The sequence below is a fragment of the Cyrtonyx montezumae genome, unplaced genomic scaffold (assembly GCF_038088225.1).
Source record: "Cyrtonyx montezumae isolate F1298 unplaced genomic scaffold, pur_monq_1.0 scaffold_3, whole genome shotgun sequence".
Taxonomy (NCBI): Eukaryota; Metazoa; Chordata; class Aves; order Galliformes; family Odontophoridae; genus Cyrtonyx; species Cyrtonyx montezumae.
In genome coordinates, this window is record NW_027072034.1 from 23,314,044 (window position 1) to 23,330,542 (window position 16,499).

Sequence of the window (16,499 nt, forward strand, 5' to 3'; positions counted from 1 at the left end):
CCAAAAGAACTAGAACGTAGGATTAAGCTGACAAATCCAATCCCAGTTTTTGAAAGGAGCTGCACAGTAGCTGCTTAATCCTGAAGTCTCCATATCATATCAGTTACATATACCTCAGCCTTGCACTCCTGCTTATCTGAAGAGTGTTGATGAAAACAGAGCACTTGAATAAAAAGCTGCAGTGCACCCAGTGAATCATAAAAAAGGAGAGTCCATGGGCTTTGCCAGTGTTGCAGTTTCTGTCAGAAGGGGGGATCTAGGTGAAAACTGAAGTTAAATGGTGCTTTGGTTACCAGTTCTGTAAAATAGAACTTCTGGTAATTTTAATTCTGGTAAATTAAACTTCTGCGATTTTCATCCTTCAATAAATCTGGTTTATATATGCCTGTGTTTGTCTTCTGATCTCCTTTTTGTGTTAGTGTTGAGTTTTGCTGTAATGAATAGCTGAGTAATTAAGTCATACAGGGTACCTGATCTTGATATAAGTTCAATGTATTTTGTCAATTCAGACTAAAATACAAATTGTGAAGCTCTGTGACACCAAACATAACCCAGAGAGCACACCAGGAATTGGAGACTGTCATATTTCTGGCCATTCTCTGGGAGATCTGTTATGGTCTCTGTTTTGGTCACAGAGCTATGAAGCTCTCAGTCTTTGAGGGCTCTTGGTTTTCAGAAATAGACATTTAGAAGATTCTGGACGGGAGTTAAGTGTCTGTGTGATACTTGAGTTGATTAGAGGTAGTTTCATCTTTGTAGCAGAGTCTAAAGCTGGGAGGAATCTGCATTCATGCCTCTGACAATGCCAGAAGTTAAGAAAGATCAGTTGCATGTGTTCTTTGTGGATGAATAGTTAAAGCAAACATAGAGTAGCAACTTCTAGTGCTTCTTTTATTCAACTGGGGACTGCACTGGAAATCATTGTTACTTGAAGAGTTGTCTTTATTCAGCTCTTGTTAACTAGAGCTGCCGATACACAGGTCCTTCATGAATAAAAGGTGAAGTCCTCCCCAATTCTTATTGCGTAGTATATAGACTGAGTTGTTAAGCTCCTGTAATCACATAGTGGAGAAACTGTATAAAGAACAATTCCCAGTGAGTAGAAAATTAAATTAGTATTTTAAGAGGACGAAGCACTTCAACAGTATACTATGAGATAGGTTATGGAGTGATTTTGGGAAGAATGTTGAAGAAGATAGGATTTTAAAGAAGAGTGTGTTTGATATTACATACATAGCCAACTATTCCCATATAGACAGTCTGCTGCCAAGTGTGAAGTTGAGAATGAAAAGACAGATTGAGAATAGGGACTGTAGTTTGACAAAAAGTAATTTTTTTGGGGTCCCTTATTCAGTTGCTCAATTGGCTGAGGTAAGGGTTATTTAATGCGTACATGTAAGGAAACTGAGTGTGACACTATCAGTTGAAGTCATCAAATGTATTGAATGGTAGTTCTCAATTCAAGATCTTTAACTACAGTTAGTTTCCTAAAACTTGACTGAGGGGGGATAATGGTCAAGAGTCTTGATCAAAAGGCTTGGTGTTAATCCATGTGACTAATGGCTGTACTAAAGTTAGAGCTGAGATGTATTGTCTGTAAATCAGTAAAGAGAAATATGTGGTGAGAACAAAATGGAGACTGAGTAATGAGTATGCAAAGATGCTCTGGTGGGAAAACTGGTGAAGGAAAGAGAAAATGAGGTCTGTCTGAGATAGGTTTGGTTTTGTGGCTAGAAGAATATAGCTGGTTGTAAATTAATGTCTGAATGTGAGGATTAATGTCTGAATGACTACTCAGTTTCACTGTGATTATGTAATTGATGTCAGTAGACGTTTCAGCTTTTCAGCAAAGCTATTTATTTTCTGTTTTTTAAGTTTCAAACACCTATTTTGGCTGTATTCTTATATTGGGGTGTTGATGTTAGTATTCAAGGTCCACTGGATTGCTGAAGGGATTATTAGAAACTGGTTATGACTTGGAAACTCTCCAGTTCCAATATCCTCAGCAATTAAAAATATTATGTGAATCTTTGTAATTAATACAATATATTATAGCTGTGGGAGTCTCTTAAACATCTTCATCCTGACATTCTTCTATGTTAGAATAGTTATTTTGTTTTGTCTCCACCTGCTGGTACGTGGCAGAGAGGCATGTGCATGAAATTACAAGACTGGAGATTCTTCTGCTGAGTGAGTAAAACTGAGTAATTTATATGTATTATATTAATAAAATCAGTAATTTGTAAAAAGCAGTGCATGTGGTTTTATAACTCACGATTTTTACAAACTAGTATTATTACCTGTACAATTTTATTTGTACAGTAAAAGATGGTGCTAAAATTATGTATTTCTTTACAGTCTCCGGGTTATTTTGGGAAAATGGTGGCATACCTTGTGATGTGTTTTGGAGGAAGTGGCAATAAATCGAGGAATGAGGACTTGAATTTTATTTTTTTTTAATTTTAAAGAAAAGTAGTTCAAAATACTCTCAGTACTGGTGTAGTTTTGTGTATTTTGCATAGGTAGACTTTAGCCATTTTATATTTATTAATAGTACTCAAAGTGCTGCTATATTTATGAAATCTACAAGTGAAAAGCATGACACTAAATTGTGCTCTTACCAAAAAAAGAAAAAATAAAAATAAAAAGCCTGTTACCAGAGATTTCAGTGAGTCATTTATGATTTTTTTTCGAACTGTTTTTCTCTTTAAAGCACAAGATATTTTGTTTTCTGTTACAGAAGTACTCTTTGAAGACTAAAGAATTTGAATATGCATTATTTTTTTTGTATCTTAGAGTCTGAATTCTAATACATCAGAACTGTAAAATGAAACAGATGTTTGAGTAGTACAAATTAATAACTGTTTCAGGTCTTCAGTTCGTACAAGCTAGAACTGACACAGTCAGCGATTCTGATACAGTGGTGCTTCTTTTACTGTAGGTGTTGGGTGCATGTATTTAAAAACAAAAGTTAAATACAGTGGCTGTGCAAAGCTCCCCGGTTTGCGGCCTGCCTTCCTGTGGGCTGCAGTGTATCGGTTAGCCACTTGTTTGCAGGTAACTAAGTGACAAAAAATTACCCTGTTTGTTTCCCCCCTCTTAATTCTATTTTGCAAATATATGAGTGAATTTGCAAGAGAAAAGAAATGTAAAAGTTTTCTTCTCGACTATAATCGTGGCTCTTCATCAGTCATCACTCTTCCTGCATTTTGTTCAAGAGGCTCTAATTGTCTGCATTTGGCAGGTTTAACACTTCCTGACAGAGAGGCTATTAAGGGGAAGTATTCTCGCATAACTGTCACGGGCAGGAACAAAGAACCTTCAAACTCAATGTGTGGAAACCACTAACATTCTTAAATGACCCTTTTCATGCATTTTATCCCTTTAAGCTAAAATTTGGAGGGTGCAGGGTCATGGAAAGCAGCAAGGTGTAATAAAACAGTAAACCCTGATTATTTTATCTTATTTTTTAGTTTTTGGAGGTGGGGGGGATTTTTTGCTAGATTTATCTCTTGACTTAAAAACAATTGTTATTTGGAAAAATCTCATTAACAGATGTGACTGGAGTAAAAAGACTTAAAACTGATGTTGCTTTCAGGACTGCTTTGAACTTAACAAGCACCGATTTGTGGAGCAGACTAGCTAATGAAAGGAAATTAAATTTTCTGACAACTTCCCCTGCCAGCCCCCTTATTCTTCATGGGGCTGTTACTAGGTACTGAAGACTTTTAAAGAGGATTTTGTTTTATTATCGAACATAAATGAACCAGGTATGAACATTGCTTATGTATTTTTTTAAAAGTTCTGACCTGTGCGCTTTTAAAACGGATTGCCTTGAAAGCTTTAAAAATCTCAGGTTTCATTTTAATGTTCATAAGTCAGCCCCCATAGTTTCAGACGCTCTCAGCAGCTGGTGGTTTCCAGACGTTACTACCTCCCGTACAAATCTTTTTCATGTATGTCATGGAATAGTACGAATACTAGCAAATTTGGAAGTTTTCAGACTTAAGCCATGCCATTGTAATTTAACCCTTTTTCCTTTCCCGTATCATGTCATCGAAATGGATTGTTAGCAGTAGGAGAAAACAGAATTAACTACTGCAGGAGAAGCAGTTTGGTGGATTTAGAAGTGAGAATTTCTCACGTTTTTCTGGGTTTCTAAATAGGTTCTCCTGTATCATGTTTTCTGTACCAGGCTGTGTTGGGATGAGTCAGCTGAAGAAGAAGGTGGCATCAACCAGAACTGTTCTAGTTGTCATGCAATAATAATGGGCAAACTTTCTAAGTGGAAACTATTTATATAAATCTTCTCATCTCAGATTCAGTTTAAAAGTATGCATTTCAGTTCTGTTCTCCTTCCAACGAGAAAAAGAAACGAATCCTTACAAAAGCGAAGCCCTTGTGTTTCTTCCGTAGACAAGTTTTCGTCTTTGAAGAAGTTCTGCAAGATTTTTTCAGAACCTGAATCGCACCCAAACAATAGAGAATCAACTCCCCCTACTGACAGCAGCCAGGAAAACACGACAAATACCTGAGAGGACAGAAACAAGCTGGCGGTGGACAAACTTTAACGATCTGATTTATGGACCATTATTGATTGTAAACTTCTAAATTCTAGCATTAAATTCCTACAACTGCAGAAAATCATTTTGCAATCCTGGCTGTGTTTCCTGTCAGCTGATTCCTCATTGCTTTGAGTTTCTCAGTATACTAATGATGAGGTAGAATTTACATTCCACTTATGGTATTAATTTTACATTCCTCTGGCTGAAAAGGGTCAGAAGGTTGTAAAATCAAACATTAAATGAATCAGAGGAGACAGTAGTGCAATATATGACTGCCCTGAGGACACAGTGCAATGGCTGATGGGATTAACGTTGGGTCTCATTTCCTGCTTTTACAGGATGCAGATGAAGCTGTCAGAATTGCAAGGGAAATTGGTAAGTTCTTAAATTAGCTATGGTGGGATTTGTGTGCCTCTCAGCAGACATGGTTGCCTAAATTGTATGTGTAATAAGTAATCCCTATAGAACAAATAATGTTTTAATAGTGTTTAAGTTCCCTGTTGCCTATAGGGCTGGAAGAATCTAGATATTATCACCCTGTCTCTTTAATCATCACATTTTAGCTTTTCAAACTTGACTTTACAGAACAAGTGTGGTCATGATTTGTGGATTGCGTATAATATGGAACAAGTCTTGCTAAAAGAGTTATTTCTAATTGTATCTACCTGCAATTGGTCATGGTATTCTTTTTACAGAAGCTTAACATGGTGCATTTCTCCTGATATGGAGGCTGACATGGTGATGTTATGATCCTCATTCTTCATCGCTGTATGCAGTGCACTTAATTTGAATATCACCCGCACCACCATCCTTTCTTTTGTGCTTTCCAGAATAAAGTCACTGCTCAGCTTCTGAATATCTTCAAGACTGGTGAAAAGGGCAACCAGCAAACTGTTTGGGACTTGTTTTGATGAACATTGAATGTAATATGTGTTTAATGAGTTTAGGATTTTAATTAATAGAGCTTAGTACTTTTGAAAATGTTTAACCATATACTTGACATTGCCTGCCTTCTTGAATGCTTTCTAGGAGGAGAATTTAATGCATTAAGAGATTTTTCTTGGTTTTAATTTTTTTCATCTTCTTTTTTAAGTGATGGTAGCCATAAGTAGCTATTTAACTTCATCAGTTATTATAGTTCCAAGAATCCACTTCAAGTATACCTCATCTGTGCCAAAAGCTATGTCTGTGTATTAATGCCAAATAGAAACCAGGACTTGCACTGCTGCAGATGATTCTTCACGACTGGAACACTTTTCCAGTTTGAGTGTCAGCTGCGTTCTTAGCCTGCTCTGGTTAACTATGCTGAAGCTTTTCATGGTGGGCCTGACTGACTGGTAGGTTGACACCACTGAAGTCAGCATTTCTGTAGGTTAGCCTTTGTCCCTTTTGGGAAATCATGTAATTACTGATCACTGTCACGCAAGCTGAGGCAAAGGGAAGAGATGATCAAACTATTAGGAGGAGAACTGGCAAATAAAATTGTTTTCAGTGCTTAAAAAGGCATTTATAGCATTATGAATTTATATTGGTTCCGTTTCATTTCAGTGGTCAGTTTACTTTTTTTTTTCTTTTTTAGATTTCCTTCAAATCATCTTTGATTATTTTAAGTAGGAAAGGCATCTGATGGCTTCCTAGGCACATTTTAAAATTAATTCTTGCTTAATTTTCTTCAAACTTCGAGTGCTCTATTGACTAGTTCCTGTTTTTGATATCAAGCAGCACTTTGGGGGTCATTATATGAAGGCAGTCTTAAATCTGCAGATATTAAAGTTGATTACAGACACCTGGGTGGTGTATTTTGTTTAGATGGAAAATTCTAAAACCATTGCATGAAAAAGTAGATGTCATGTAGTGAAATAAATTTGTCCTTTCTAGCCTGTTTCCACCCTTGTTGTGACTGACTGATCAGTTTCATTAGCCTTCAGTCTTACCATGACCACAGGTCAGGAAAAAAGCCAAATGATTTGTTATTTCAGGGGATCTAAAATAAGATGAATTGAAACTCTCTGTGTAAGTCTCTGGGTGTATAATGTCCTATGCATATGACAAGGCATTTGGTAATTCAGTTATTTCAGATTATTTTAAAATTAATATATGTAAAGCCTAAGTTTTCTAAGAGTGCTTAAAATAACTTTTATTTATTTATTGTGGTTTATTACTTAAAACTCTAAAACCTCATCTAACATTCTTATACTGCCATTGGCCTGCATTCTGGCCAAAGATCCAGTAGCAGTGGAATATGACATCAGGGCTGAGACATAACTGCCTTTAACTGTTTCATTGAATCCTGTTTATGGACAAGAATTTTCTAAGTACAGGTGAATAAAATGTGTTTTTCACTCCAGATTTGAGATGTGTTCTCCCATGCTGTCAGGTATGAATGTTGCAAAGATACTAGGCTAACTCAGGTATTGGGAGAGGGTCAGGCACATTGCTGTATAGTCTCCTTCTTAAAGTCTCTCTTCTCGTATTTGTCTCTGTGGGCTGTTCTTTTCTTGTGATCTGTTCTGAAGTGCTTAATCACACTGGCTTTTTTCCCATGCTGCTTTCGATTTTATTTAAGTTATATGTTAAGAGCTTCCAGCTTCTTGATTTCTAAAGCATCGATGAAATTTTGGGAAGTTTATTTTTCTGAGTAAACTTATTTCAGTTCGTGTCTGTTTTGAAGGAAGGGTTGTGAAAACTTATCACAGATTCAAAAAGTGTCTGCTTTGTAAGGCAATATATTCATGTTTGTATGTGTCTCCTTTCAAATGATATTAAAATTTGTTTGCTTGCCTCTTTCTTCCCACAATGAATCCAGCAAATCCATGGGAACATATTTTAGCAATTATGACTGCTGCTGAGTAGTGCAGAAGTGGTCAGGAGAACGATGAACAACATCTCCTGATCTTGGCATTGTATACCCAAAAACTATGCAAAGCTTAAATTCTATGAGGCCTTCCTTGGCTTAGGACAGATCAGTTTTTGGTATCCATTGAAGAACAGCTAATGTCTGGCTAAGTTCAAGTCCCTTTATTTTCAGGGAGCTGGCTAATTGTCATCTCAACTTGCAGAAGTCTCTTGCAAAGAGTTTTTCTTTCTCATCCTAAAAAGCAATGCGTATCTTTTTAAAACCAAACTGTGCTTTCATTTTATCTACTTTTATTTCCATGAATCTTTGGAATCTTTAGTTGCTTTGCATGTGAGTGTGATCAACGTGTAATCATATACATAAGGCTGTGGTGGAGGGAAAGAAATGCTAAACTTTCCTAAAACTAGAGAGTAATACCACTGGCCTGTGAATATGGTCTGATACTTTAATGAAGTGAGCTGTGATATATAAACTTAGATATTCTGTAATATATACTTACCAAAGGTCATTTGCAGTGTATCTATTTTGCTGTTGAAACTGAAGAACAGTAAATTAAAACTAGATATTTCTTCCAGGATTAAAATCTGCAGATTGTTCGGGAGACTAATATTGTTAAACTGAAATTGTTAGCATAATTGATGATTTTTTTTTTCAAGTTCATGTAACACTGGATAAGATAGATTACACGATGGAAATTGCCATAGTGAGTTTGCTGTAATAATGCTTAAAACAGAGCTTATTTCAGAACTGCAAACTTTCTGAGCTGGACAGAATTGCAGCATTGCCATAAGTGCTGTAAGTTAGGTGGTGTTAATTCACTTATGATCTCATGTCTTGCTTGAAAATCATACAGGGTATGCTTTTTACTCTATTTTGAGACTTATCCAAGAGTGTGGCAGTCAACGAGGTGTCTGGAAAGGCAACAACATTGATGAATTGCTCTCGTAGATTATATATACACTGCATTTCATGAAATTCAGTTGGATTTCACTTTTCTTGCATGAAATCTAGAGCTGTTATGTGCATGCCATTTTATCTCTGAAATTATCGAGGCCTTGGAAATCATTGATGAGATTCTGAATCAAACCCACTGTAGTCTGAATAATGCCATGCCCCTGTGTGGGCAGGGTCAGATACTCAAGAGGAAAATGTAACACTGTCTAGCAAACTTCCTTGAATGGTTCTCTTTGGTCTTATATAAAGCCAGTATGTTAAGATTGCTTTAGACTCTAAAACATGAAGCTTAGCAGTGGTCCTTCTTGTATGAACTTGAGATTTGTGCTTTTATATGGCTGTTACTTTTCTACAGCTTTCAGCCACGCAAATGTCTATGGTGTTCCACAGTGTAATTACATTTTATGTGGGAACTATTTTATTGATTATTTTTTTGTCTGTTTTTGCCAATTCAGTGTTCTCTTGCAGTGTTTCTGCTTTCTTGCCTTCTGGTTAATGCTTACGTGTTTGATTGTTATGCTTGTGTCATGTCTCTTTTTGTTTGAGTATATTTCAGTCTTTTTAAGCGAAAGGTATTTCCAGATCGTGCTGTTTTTTAATGTCTTCTGAACCTCCTTCCTTTAAATGAATTTGCAGAGGAAGTGGAAGGGATTTATCACTGCCACTTGACAGGGTACATTTTAGAAAATGTAGATTTTAGATCTACATTTTAGAAAAAGTGTGAGCAATAGTTATGTATGTGACAACAGACTTGACCATTTCTATTAGGGAAACATATATGAATGTCCCTTTCTGTCCCAGATCAAAGCCCTTTTTAGGAACGTATTTTCAAATTGCAAGGACTGACTGGCTTCTCTTATCAGACAATAAGAGCTGGTCTCTTGTTTGGCTTAATGTTATGGTTTTCATTAATGGTATTGGGGTCCAAAAGTGTGAGGAATATTTTGCTATCGTAGAAACATCAGAAGTTTTCTAAGCATATCCTTAGCTTTCAAGTTCCCATACACACACGTGGGAGAAAGGTGAAGTTCACTGATGGGAATAAGAAATTGTCTTAGGAAGTTGTTTTGAATTCAAAGCATACTGTACTACAGGATACAAAATCATTACTAAGTAGGCTTTTAAACTATATGCTTTTGGTAATATGCTTTTTTAGCTTTCAAAATGCTAAGATCCTGTCTTGTACCTATTAGGGTATCATGTTCTGAAAGTGAAACATTACTGGTTATGCACACTTAGATATATGCTGCTTACTTTTTTTATTACTTGTTTTAGATCAGTATTACACAATGCTTATGATGTTTCTGATGGTTATTGCATGGTATCTGAGCTTTTTGGAGATGCTCTGTTATTGAAAAGGGACTGCCCCAGAAGTGATCAATTAGGTACAATCTTTCTTACTGAACTTCTTGACCGATATTTTATGAAGATTTGCTTATTCTTGTTAATAATTCTTTTTTTTTATCACAGTGATATTTTATTTGTGCTGTAGCAAAGAATCTACATTTTGTTTCTAAGGAATGTGAGCTTGAAAAGGTGATGTGATTGTATTCATGAAACATTGTGTTATTTGGGAATAGTACATTAAGTGTTTGTTTTTAATATAAATGAAATAGAAAAGGCAACCTTTTGGTGGCTTTAGAAATCATTGTACTGACAGCTAAGTCTTGGAAAGAAAAGCCTCTCCTCTTTCTGCAAACAAGAAGCATTTTAATAAACGAAGTTATTGTCTACTAGCATTATTGGACATGTGGTCAGTTGTCATGTTTCTATGACCAACTGATCAAAGTTTGAACTTCTGTCTAATTGTTCCCCGCTGTTAGGCTACCCTGTCATGATCAAGGCCTCAGCAGGTGGTGGTGGGAAAGGCATGCGAATCGCTTGGGATGATGAAGAGACCAGGTGAGATGCTGTCCAAAAGCTTGCCTTGATGAATGCTGCAGTTACTGAAGTCCCATTAAGCCACCGTGTGCTGACAGTTGAGCAGATATGAAATGTTAAACAGAATTTGGATTGTACTGTTTTTTTTTTCCCCTTTGGTAGAGTGAGTGGTATATTTTGGTACTTTGCATGTGTGTATTTTAAATTAATTTTTCAATTAAACCTTGAAACGTAGTCCATTATTTTGAGTAAAAATGTAGCCCTTGCATCTGCCCTTTTAGTCTGATATCAGACTGTAAATTTGCACTGTAAATAGTATTTTACTGTATGCTTTCCAGAATGCTGATCTATTAATTGTCTTTGTGTTAAGTAGAATGTTTATTGGCCTTGCTTCTCAAATATTAATGCGAGCTATTATCTCTCTTTAAGTTGATGAGACTGATTATTCATGTTTGGAAACAGTATTTCCAGAATGTGCTCTAATAGCATACTTCTGTGTTTAAAATTTTCATCTCTGCTAACTGTTGTGCTTTTGCCTGTTTGAAACTGAATATTTGTTTAAACACACACTTTCATATATTTTAAATCTTGTCTGAATCCTGAACCCTTTAGGATACTCATTATTGGTTTGGGTATGTTTTATGATCTATTATCCTCTGATATTCTGACAGTGAAGAGCCTGGTTCCAGCCCCTTGTGCCACTGCTACAAAAAACTCATTGTAGGATTATTCAAAGAGGTATAATAAAAAGCCTATTTAATCTAAAAGGAGGTAATTTTCTAAATGTTTTCCTTTCCACATGGTGGAATGAGCTTGAAGTATAATTGGAGTTTCCATTGGTTTAATTGTTAGTTGCCTGTATGATTTCTCTGCCATATTTTTTGTTCTTTCTTTTTGTTTTTTGTCTCACCTCAAAACCTGAAAATGGAGATAAAACTTTGATAGTTACGTTAGCCATAGTTTTACAGTGTAATTTTCCAGAGTAGTGTTGAAGAGCTATGAGAAGGAACACCTTCTCTGAATTTGCAGATCAACAGTTGTCACTTGATCCTATATCAAGAAGAAATGTTTGTTTTAATAGTTAAAGGTAGGCAGTGATGAAAGCAAAATGTGTGTGACAAAATACTTTTTGCAGAATGTTTCACATTTACATGTGAAATAGGACATTTGAAGAAATGAGGTGTAAATGCCTTGTTGTACATGTCCATTAATTGCTCTGTAGAAAGAAGGTTTTCATGTAACTGAAGAGGAGCATCTGATGGAGTGTTTTGAAGGTGGCTCAAATTATTAGTGGCAGAGCAGTGTTATCAGACACTTGTAGTACACAGTAAATTGGTGATGTCAAATTTTTAACAACATTCAACCCACAAAAACAGCAAAAAAAAAAAACAACAAAAAAGAAAACAAACGAACCAACCAAAACCAAACAAAGAAGAGCAACCAAAAAACACAGCAACAAAAAAGCCCCAAAGCCTGTTTCCTGAGAAGCCAGTATCTGAATGACCTTTTATATTTCATGGCTCCTACATCCAAAATGACTATGAACAACTCCTAGTAGTATTTTAATGTGGAAACTGGCTTTGGCGTTGCTACAGAAGATGAATTCCAAATGCTATTTGAAAAAAACAGAGAAAACCAGCAAACATTATATAAACTCATTTTACTTGAAATTTACTTCTGGATTTTCAGAATAGCTGTAGATTTTCGTTGTCCTGATTGGCTATAGAGAGAGCTTCAATAATGTAATGGTGATTTGATATGTAAATAGCCACCAGAAAGGTACAAGACCTACCTGATGGAACTTATTCCTACTGTTAAGAATTATTTGCGGTGGTATCTTACTAGTGCAGCATCTTTCATATCTCTTAAATAGCCCAGGTAATGAAAATTGTTAGGTTACTCTGGATGTTATGATACTACTGTTATATCTAAGATATCTGCCGTATTTTATTCATATTTTTAAACAGAAGTACGTGAATACTGTTCTATCATTGTTATAACTTTTCTTGAAATAGCTCTTCAAGGGTGTGTGATTGTGGAAGGCTGCCATGTTCTCTCTCTCTTTTTGCTGTCATTGTGTTTCTTGAGATTTCTTCTTATCTCAAATGCATTTTATTTTCCTAAGTTTGAGTTAAGTACTAGTGTGGAATTTTATATACAATTAATGCTACTAATCCAGAACTGAAATTAAAATAACATTATTGTCACTCTAATATATTTCCATATCAGCTATCTTGGTTTGGATAAGTTGAATTCAGGATAGCCTTTTCTTTTAGTAATAGGTACAGAGTTGAAATTGTATTGAGAATGATGTCTGATCTCCAAAGAGCAGTTCACCTTGAATTAATGTTTGTATGTTCTTTATAGCCTGAGAAACTAATGCCTGAAATTCTGATACTGTATTTTTCTTAAGGTTTTCCTGTATTGCTAGAGTTAGACATCTTTTCTCTGTTCTGGTATACAAAGAGCTGCTATATTTGTATCCTAGAAATTCCAGTCTGAAAGTGCTTTCCGAATATAAAATAGAATAATTCAATTGGATGGGACCCTACAACAGTCATGAAATCCAACTGCCTGACCAATTTGGGGCTAGTCGAAAGTTGAAGTGCATTATTGAAAATGTGCAAATGCCCTTGAACAATGACAGGCGCGATGCATTCGATGACCTTTCTGGGAACCCTCTTCCAGTTTTTGACCACTCTCACAGTAAGGAAATTTTTCTTCGTGTCCAGTCAGAACCTCCCCTTTGTGCTGTTCCCACACTTCCTGTCATCAATTACCAGGACTGACACCTCCCTCTGCACTTCATCTCCTAAGAATGTTATAGAGATCAATGAGGTTGCCTCTGAGCCTCCTTTTCTCCAGACTAGACAACCTGAGGGTTCTCAGCCTGCTCTCACTGAACATGCCTTCCAGTCCTGTCAGGGCACACTGCTCGCTCGTATTGTGTCCGCTGTCGTCCATCACCCACAGATGCCTTTATGCAGAGCTGCTCCTCAGCCACTTGTCTCTCAGTCTGTACCTGTATCTAGCTTTATTGTATGCCAGGTGCACTCAGCATTTAACTTTGTTGAATTTTGTGTCGTTGATGATTGTCCAATTATCCAGGGTATCTGGATCTTTCTGCAAAGCCTCTCATTCCTCCAAAGCATCAACAGCATGTTGCAGTTTACTATCATCAGCAAACGTGCTAAATTTGCATTCCACTTATGCATCTAGACCAGTGATAAAAATGCTGAGCAGGACTGGCCCTAGAATTGAGTCCTGAGAAACACCACTAGTGTCTCACCACCAGCCATATGTAGCCCTATTCACTATGGCACTTTGAGCCTTATTCTTTAGACAGTTCATCACCCAGTGTAGCCTGAACCTGTTCATCTCACAGTTGGATGACTTATCTAGAAGGAGGCTGTGAGAGATGATATCAAAGGCCTTACTAAGATTAAAAAAAAAATATTATGTCCTCTCCATCCTCTTAAGTGGGTGACTGTTGTAGAAAGAGATTGAATTATTAAGACAGGACTTTTCCTTGATGTACCCATGTTGATAATATTCCATAAAACCTTATCTTAAATGCCTTCCAGTTTCGACCAGGGTTATCTTCATAACTTTTCCAGGTACCAAGCTGGAAAAGTTATGAAGTACTAATCAGTCTGTAATTTCCTGGGTCTTCTCATGGGCCCTTCTTGTAGGTCAGTATAACACTGTCTTGCTTCCAGTCAGCAGGGACCTCCACAGACTCCCAAGACCTTGGTAAATTGCTGAGAGGTGTCAATCTATACTGTCTGCCAACTCATTTAATGCTTTTGGTGAAATTCTGTCAGGCCCATGGACTTATGAACATTCAGGTTATACAGCAGGTCCCATAAAATTTCGTTGACCACACTCTCTCCCACTCACGTTCCTCCAATTCAGAGGACTGGGCAGCCCAAGATCCATCATTAACACTAAAACTGAGGGAAATAAGGTGTTAAATACTTCTGTCTTTTCTTCATCCTTGTTAGATGACCATTTGTGGCAAGTATTAGTCCTGTTTTATTTAGACCTGCTTTTGCTGTGAGCATACTTAAAACAGCCTTTGTCTGGTTTTCTGATACTGCAGTGGCCAGCATCAACTCAAAATGGGTTTTATCTTTTCTTGTTTTCTCCCTGCAGATGTGAACTGCAGCTCTGTAATCTCCCTATGGAGCCTGACCTTGCTTCCAGAGGGTCATATATTTTCTTTTCCTGTTCAAATTCCCTCTCTCTGACTGATCTTAGTTTAAATCTCTCAATCAGTCTTTCCAGGTTATGAGCCAAGAAATGTTTCCCTTGTCAAAACAGGTGTCCCATCAAGTCCCAGCAGACCTCTTGTCTCAAAGACTTCCATGATTATGAAACTCAGACTTCACACTTGCAGTTGTTACTATGTCTTTGGGCTTCATGGCTTCAGGTGGTCCGCTGCAAACTTTGAAAAGGATTTCACTTGAAGACCCTATCCTCTCCTAAGAACGAGGTTAAAAGTTTTGGGGTGAGTTTGTGGTTGATTGTTACATATAGAGGTACTTAAGTGAATTTTCAGTTCCAGGATCAGAAATCACCACACTGGACTGCTCATCCATATGTTAACTTCCATAAGTTTGTTGATAAAAATTAGTTGTTTTTTTTTTCTGGTTAGTGGCTTCAACCGCAAACATGGTAATCGTTGAGTTGAAAATTTGAACTGTATTTTCTTCTAATTTTAAGAAATTTGGAGCTCTGTGCTACCTCCTTATTCATCTCAACTTTTTCTAGGCATTAAAATCTTGGTTGTACACTAATTTAAAAAAGAAAATGGACAGCATTCTCTGTGACAGGTGTTTGCCCTGTCATATTGCACTGCAGAAGTGAGAGGGTATAGGTTTGGCCTTCTGTCCAGAACAAGTGTGCAATTGCAGAAGTGTTCAGGTGAAGGGAAGGAGTGAGACTGGATGAATGATGAACAGTAATTCCTAAAAACTTTTTTAAACATAGGTTTTCATACCAACCATGAATAATCATTTGCGTAAGTTGCTATGATTAGATAATTTTACATTCTTAAATTTAATTTGGAGTCAAGCTGAAGCAATGGAGTGATTTCTGTTTATCTTGTGTAAAATCAGACTAATCAGACTAATGATGATAAAGCATCTGTTCTTAACTATATCCTTTCTAATTCTGGCCTCAAGAAGAGAAGACTGGAAACTGAAATATTACATGATGACTGCAATTTTTAACTAGTGTCGGTCTGCCTCCAAATAAAGTGGCTGTTTTAATTGAAGTAGCAGTGCTGAACTTGGAGCTGGATGCAAAACATTGACAAGGAATGTCTCATTTCAGACAAACACAGGAAAGCTTGTGGCAGGATCAGTGAATACTTTTGTATAGCTTAAACTTCAGTGTGGATAAATGTACTGCAGGGAGGGAAGGAGGGGAAACCTTAAATACATCCTGTTCTTCCTGTTATAGAATCATTCATGTTTGAAGGGATCTAGAATTTCTCATCCAATTTCTCAATAAGAACTGGGTCAGCACTGAATTTGAAGAATGCTGCTTAGAGATTTGTCTAGTTGGGTCTTCACAGAATCACAGAATTGTAGGGGTTGGAAGGGACCTCTAGCGACCATGGAGTCCAACCCCCTGCCACAGCAGCTCCCTAGCCCAGGTTGCACAGGTAGGCGTCCAGGCGGGTCTGGAACGTCTCCAGAGAAGGAGACTCCACCACCTCCCTGTGCAGCTGTGCCACTGGTCCCTCAGTGCATTGGGAAGAAGTTCCCATGCACATTTGTGCAGAACTTCCTATGCCTCTGTTTGTGACCATGTCTCCCTTGTCCTGTCACCACACACTGCTGAGAAAGGTCCAGCCTTGTCCCTTTGCCGCTCGCTCCTTAGATATTTATAGATGTGGATCAGATCTCCTCTGAGTCTTCTCATCTCAAGGCTGAGCAGCCCCAGATCTCTAAGCCTCTCCTCATAAGGGAGGTGTTCCATGTCCTTTATGGTCTTTGTGGCCCTCTGCTGAACTCTTTCCAGGAGATCCCTGTCTTTTTTGTACCGAGGATCCCAGAACTGGACACAGTACTCCAGCTGAGGCCTCACCAGGGCAGAGTAGAGGGGGAGGATCACCTCCCTTGACCTGCTGGCCACATTCTTTTTAATGTATCCCAGGATCCCATTGGCCTTCTTGGCCAACAGGGCACACTGCTGGTTCATGGCCAACCGGTCATCCACCAGGACACCCAGGT

General features: G+C 37.4%; 1 protein-coding gene across 3 annotated transcripts in view; it reads left to right on the forward strand.

The window, feature by feature from the left end:
• The window catches only part of PCCA (propionyl-CoA carboxylase subunit alpha), a 263,973-nt gene that overhangs the window by 75,603 nt on the left and 171,871 nt on the right, over positions 1-16,499 (forward strand). For all 3 annotated transcript variants that reach the window (XM_065740814.1, XM_065740812.1, XM_065740815.1), the window contains exons 8-9: positions 4,904-4,940; positions 10,200-10,278. In XM_065740814.1, coding sequence (XP_065596886.1) covers positions 4,904-4,940; positions 10,200-10,278 — 116 coding nt within the window. The remainder of the gene's footprint in view (positions 1-4,903; positions 4,941-10,199; positions 10,279-16,499) is intronic.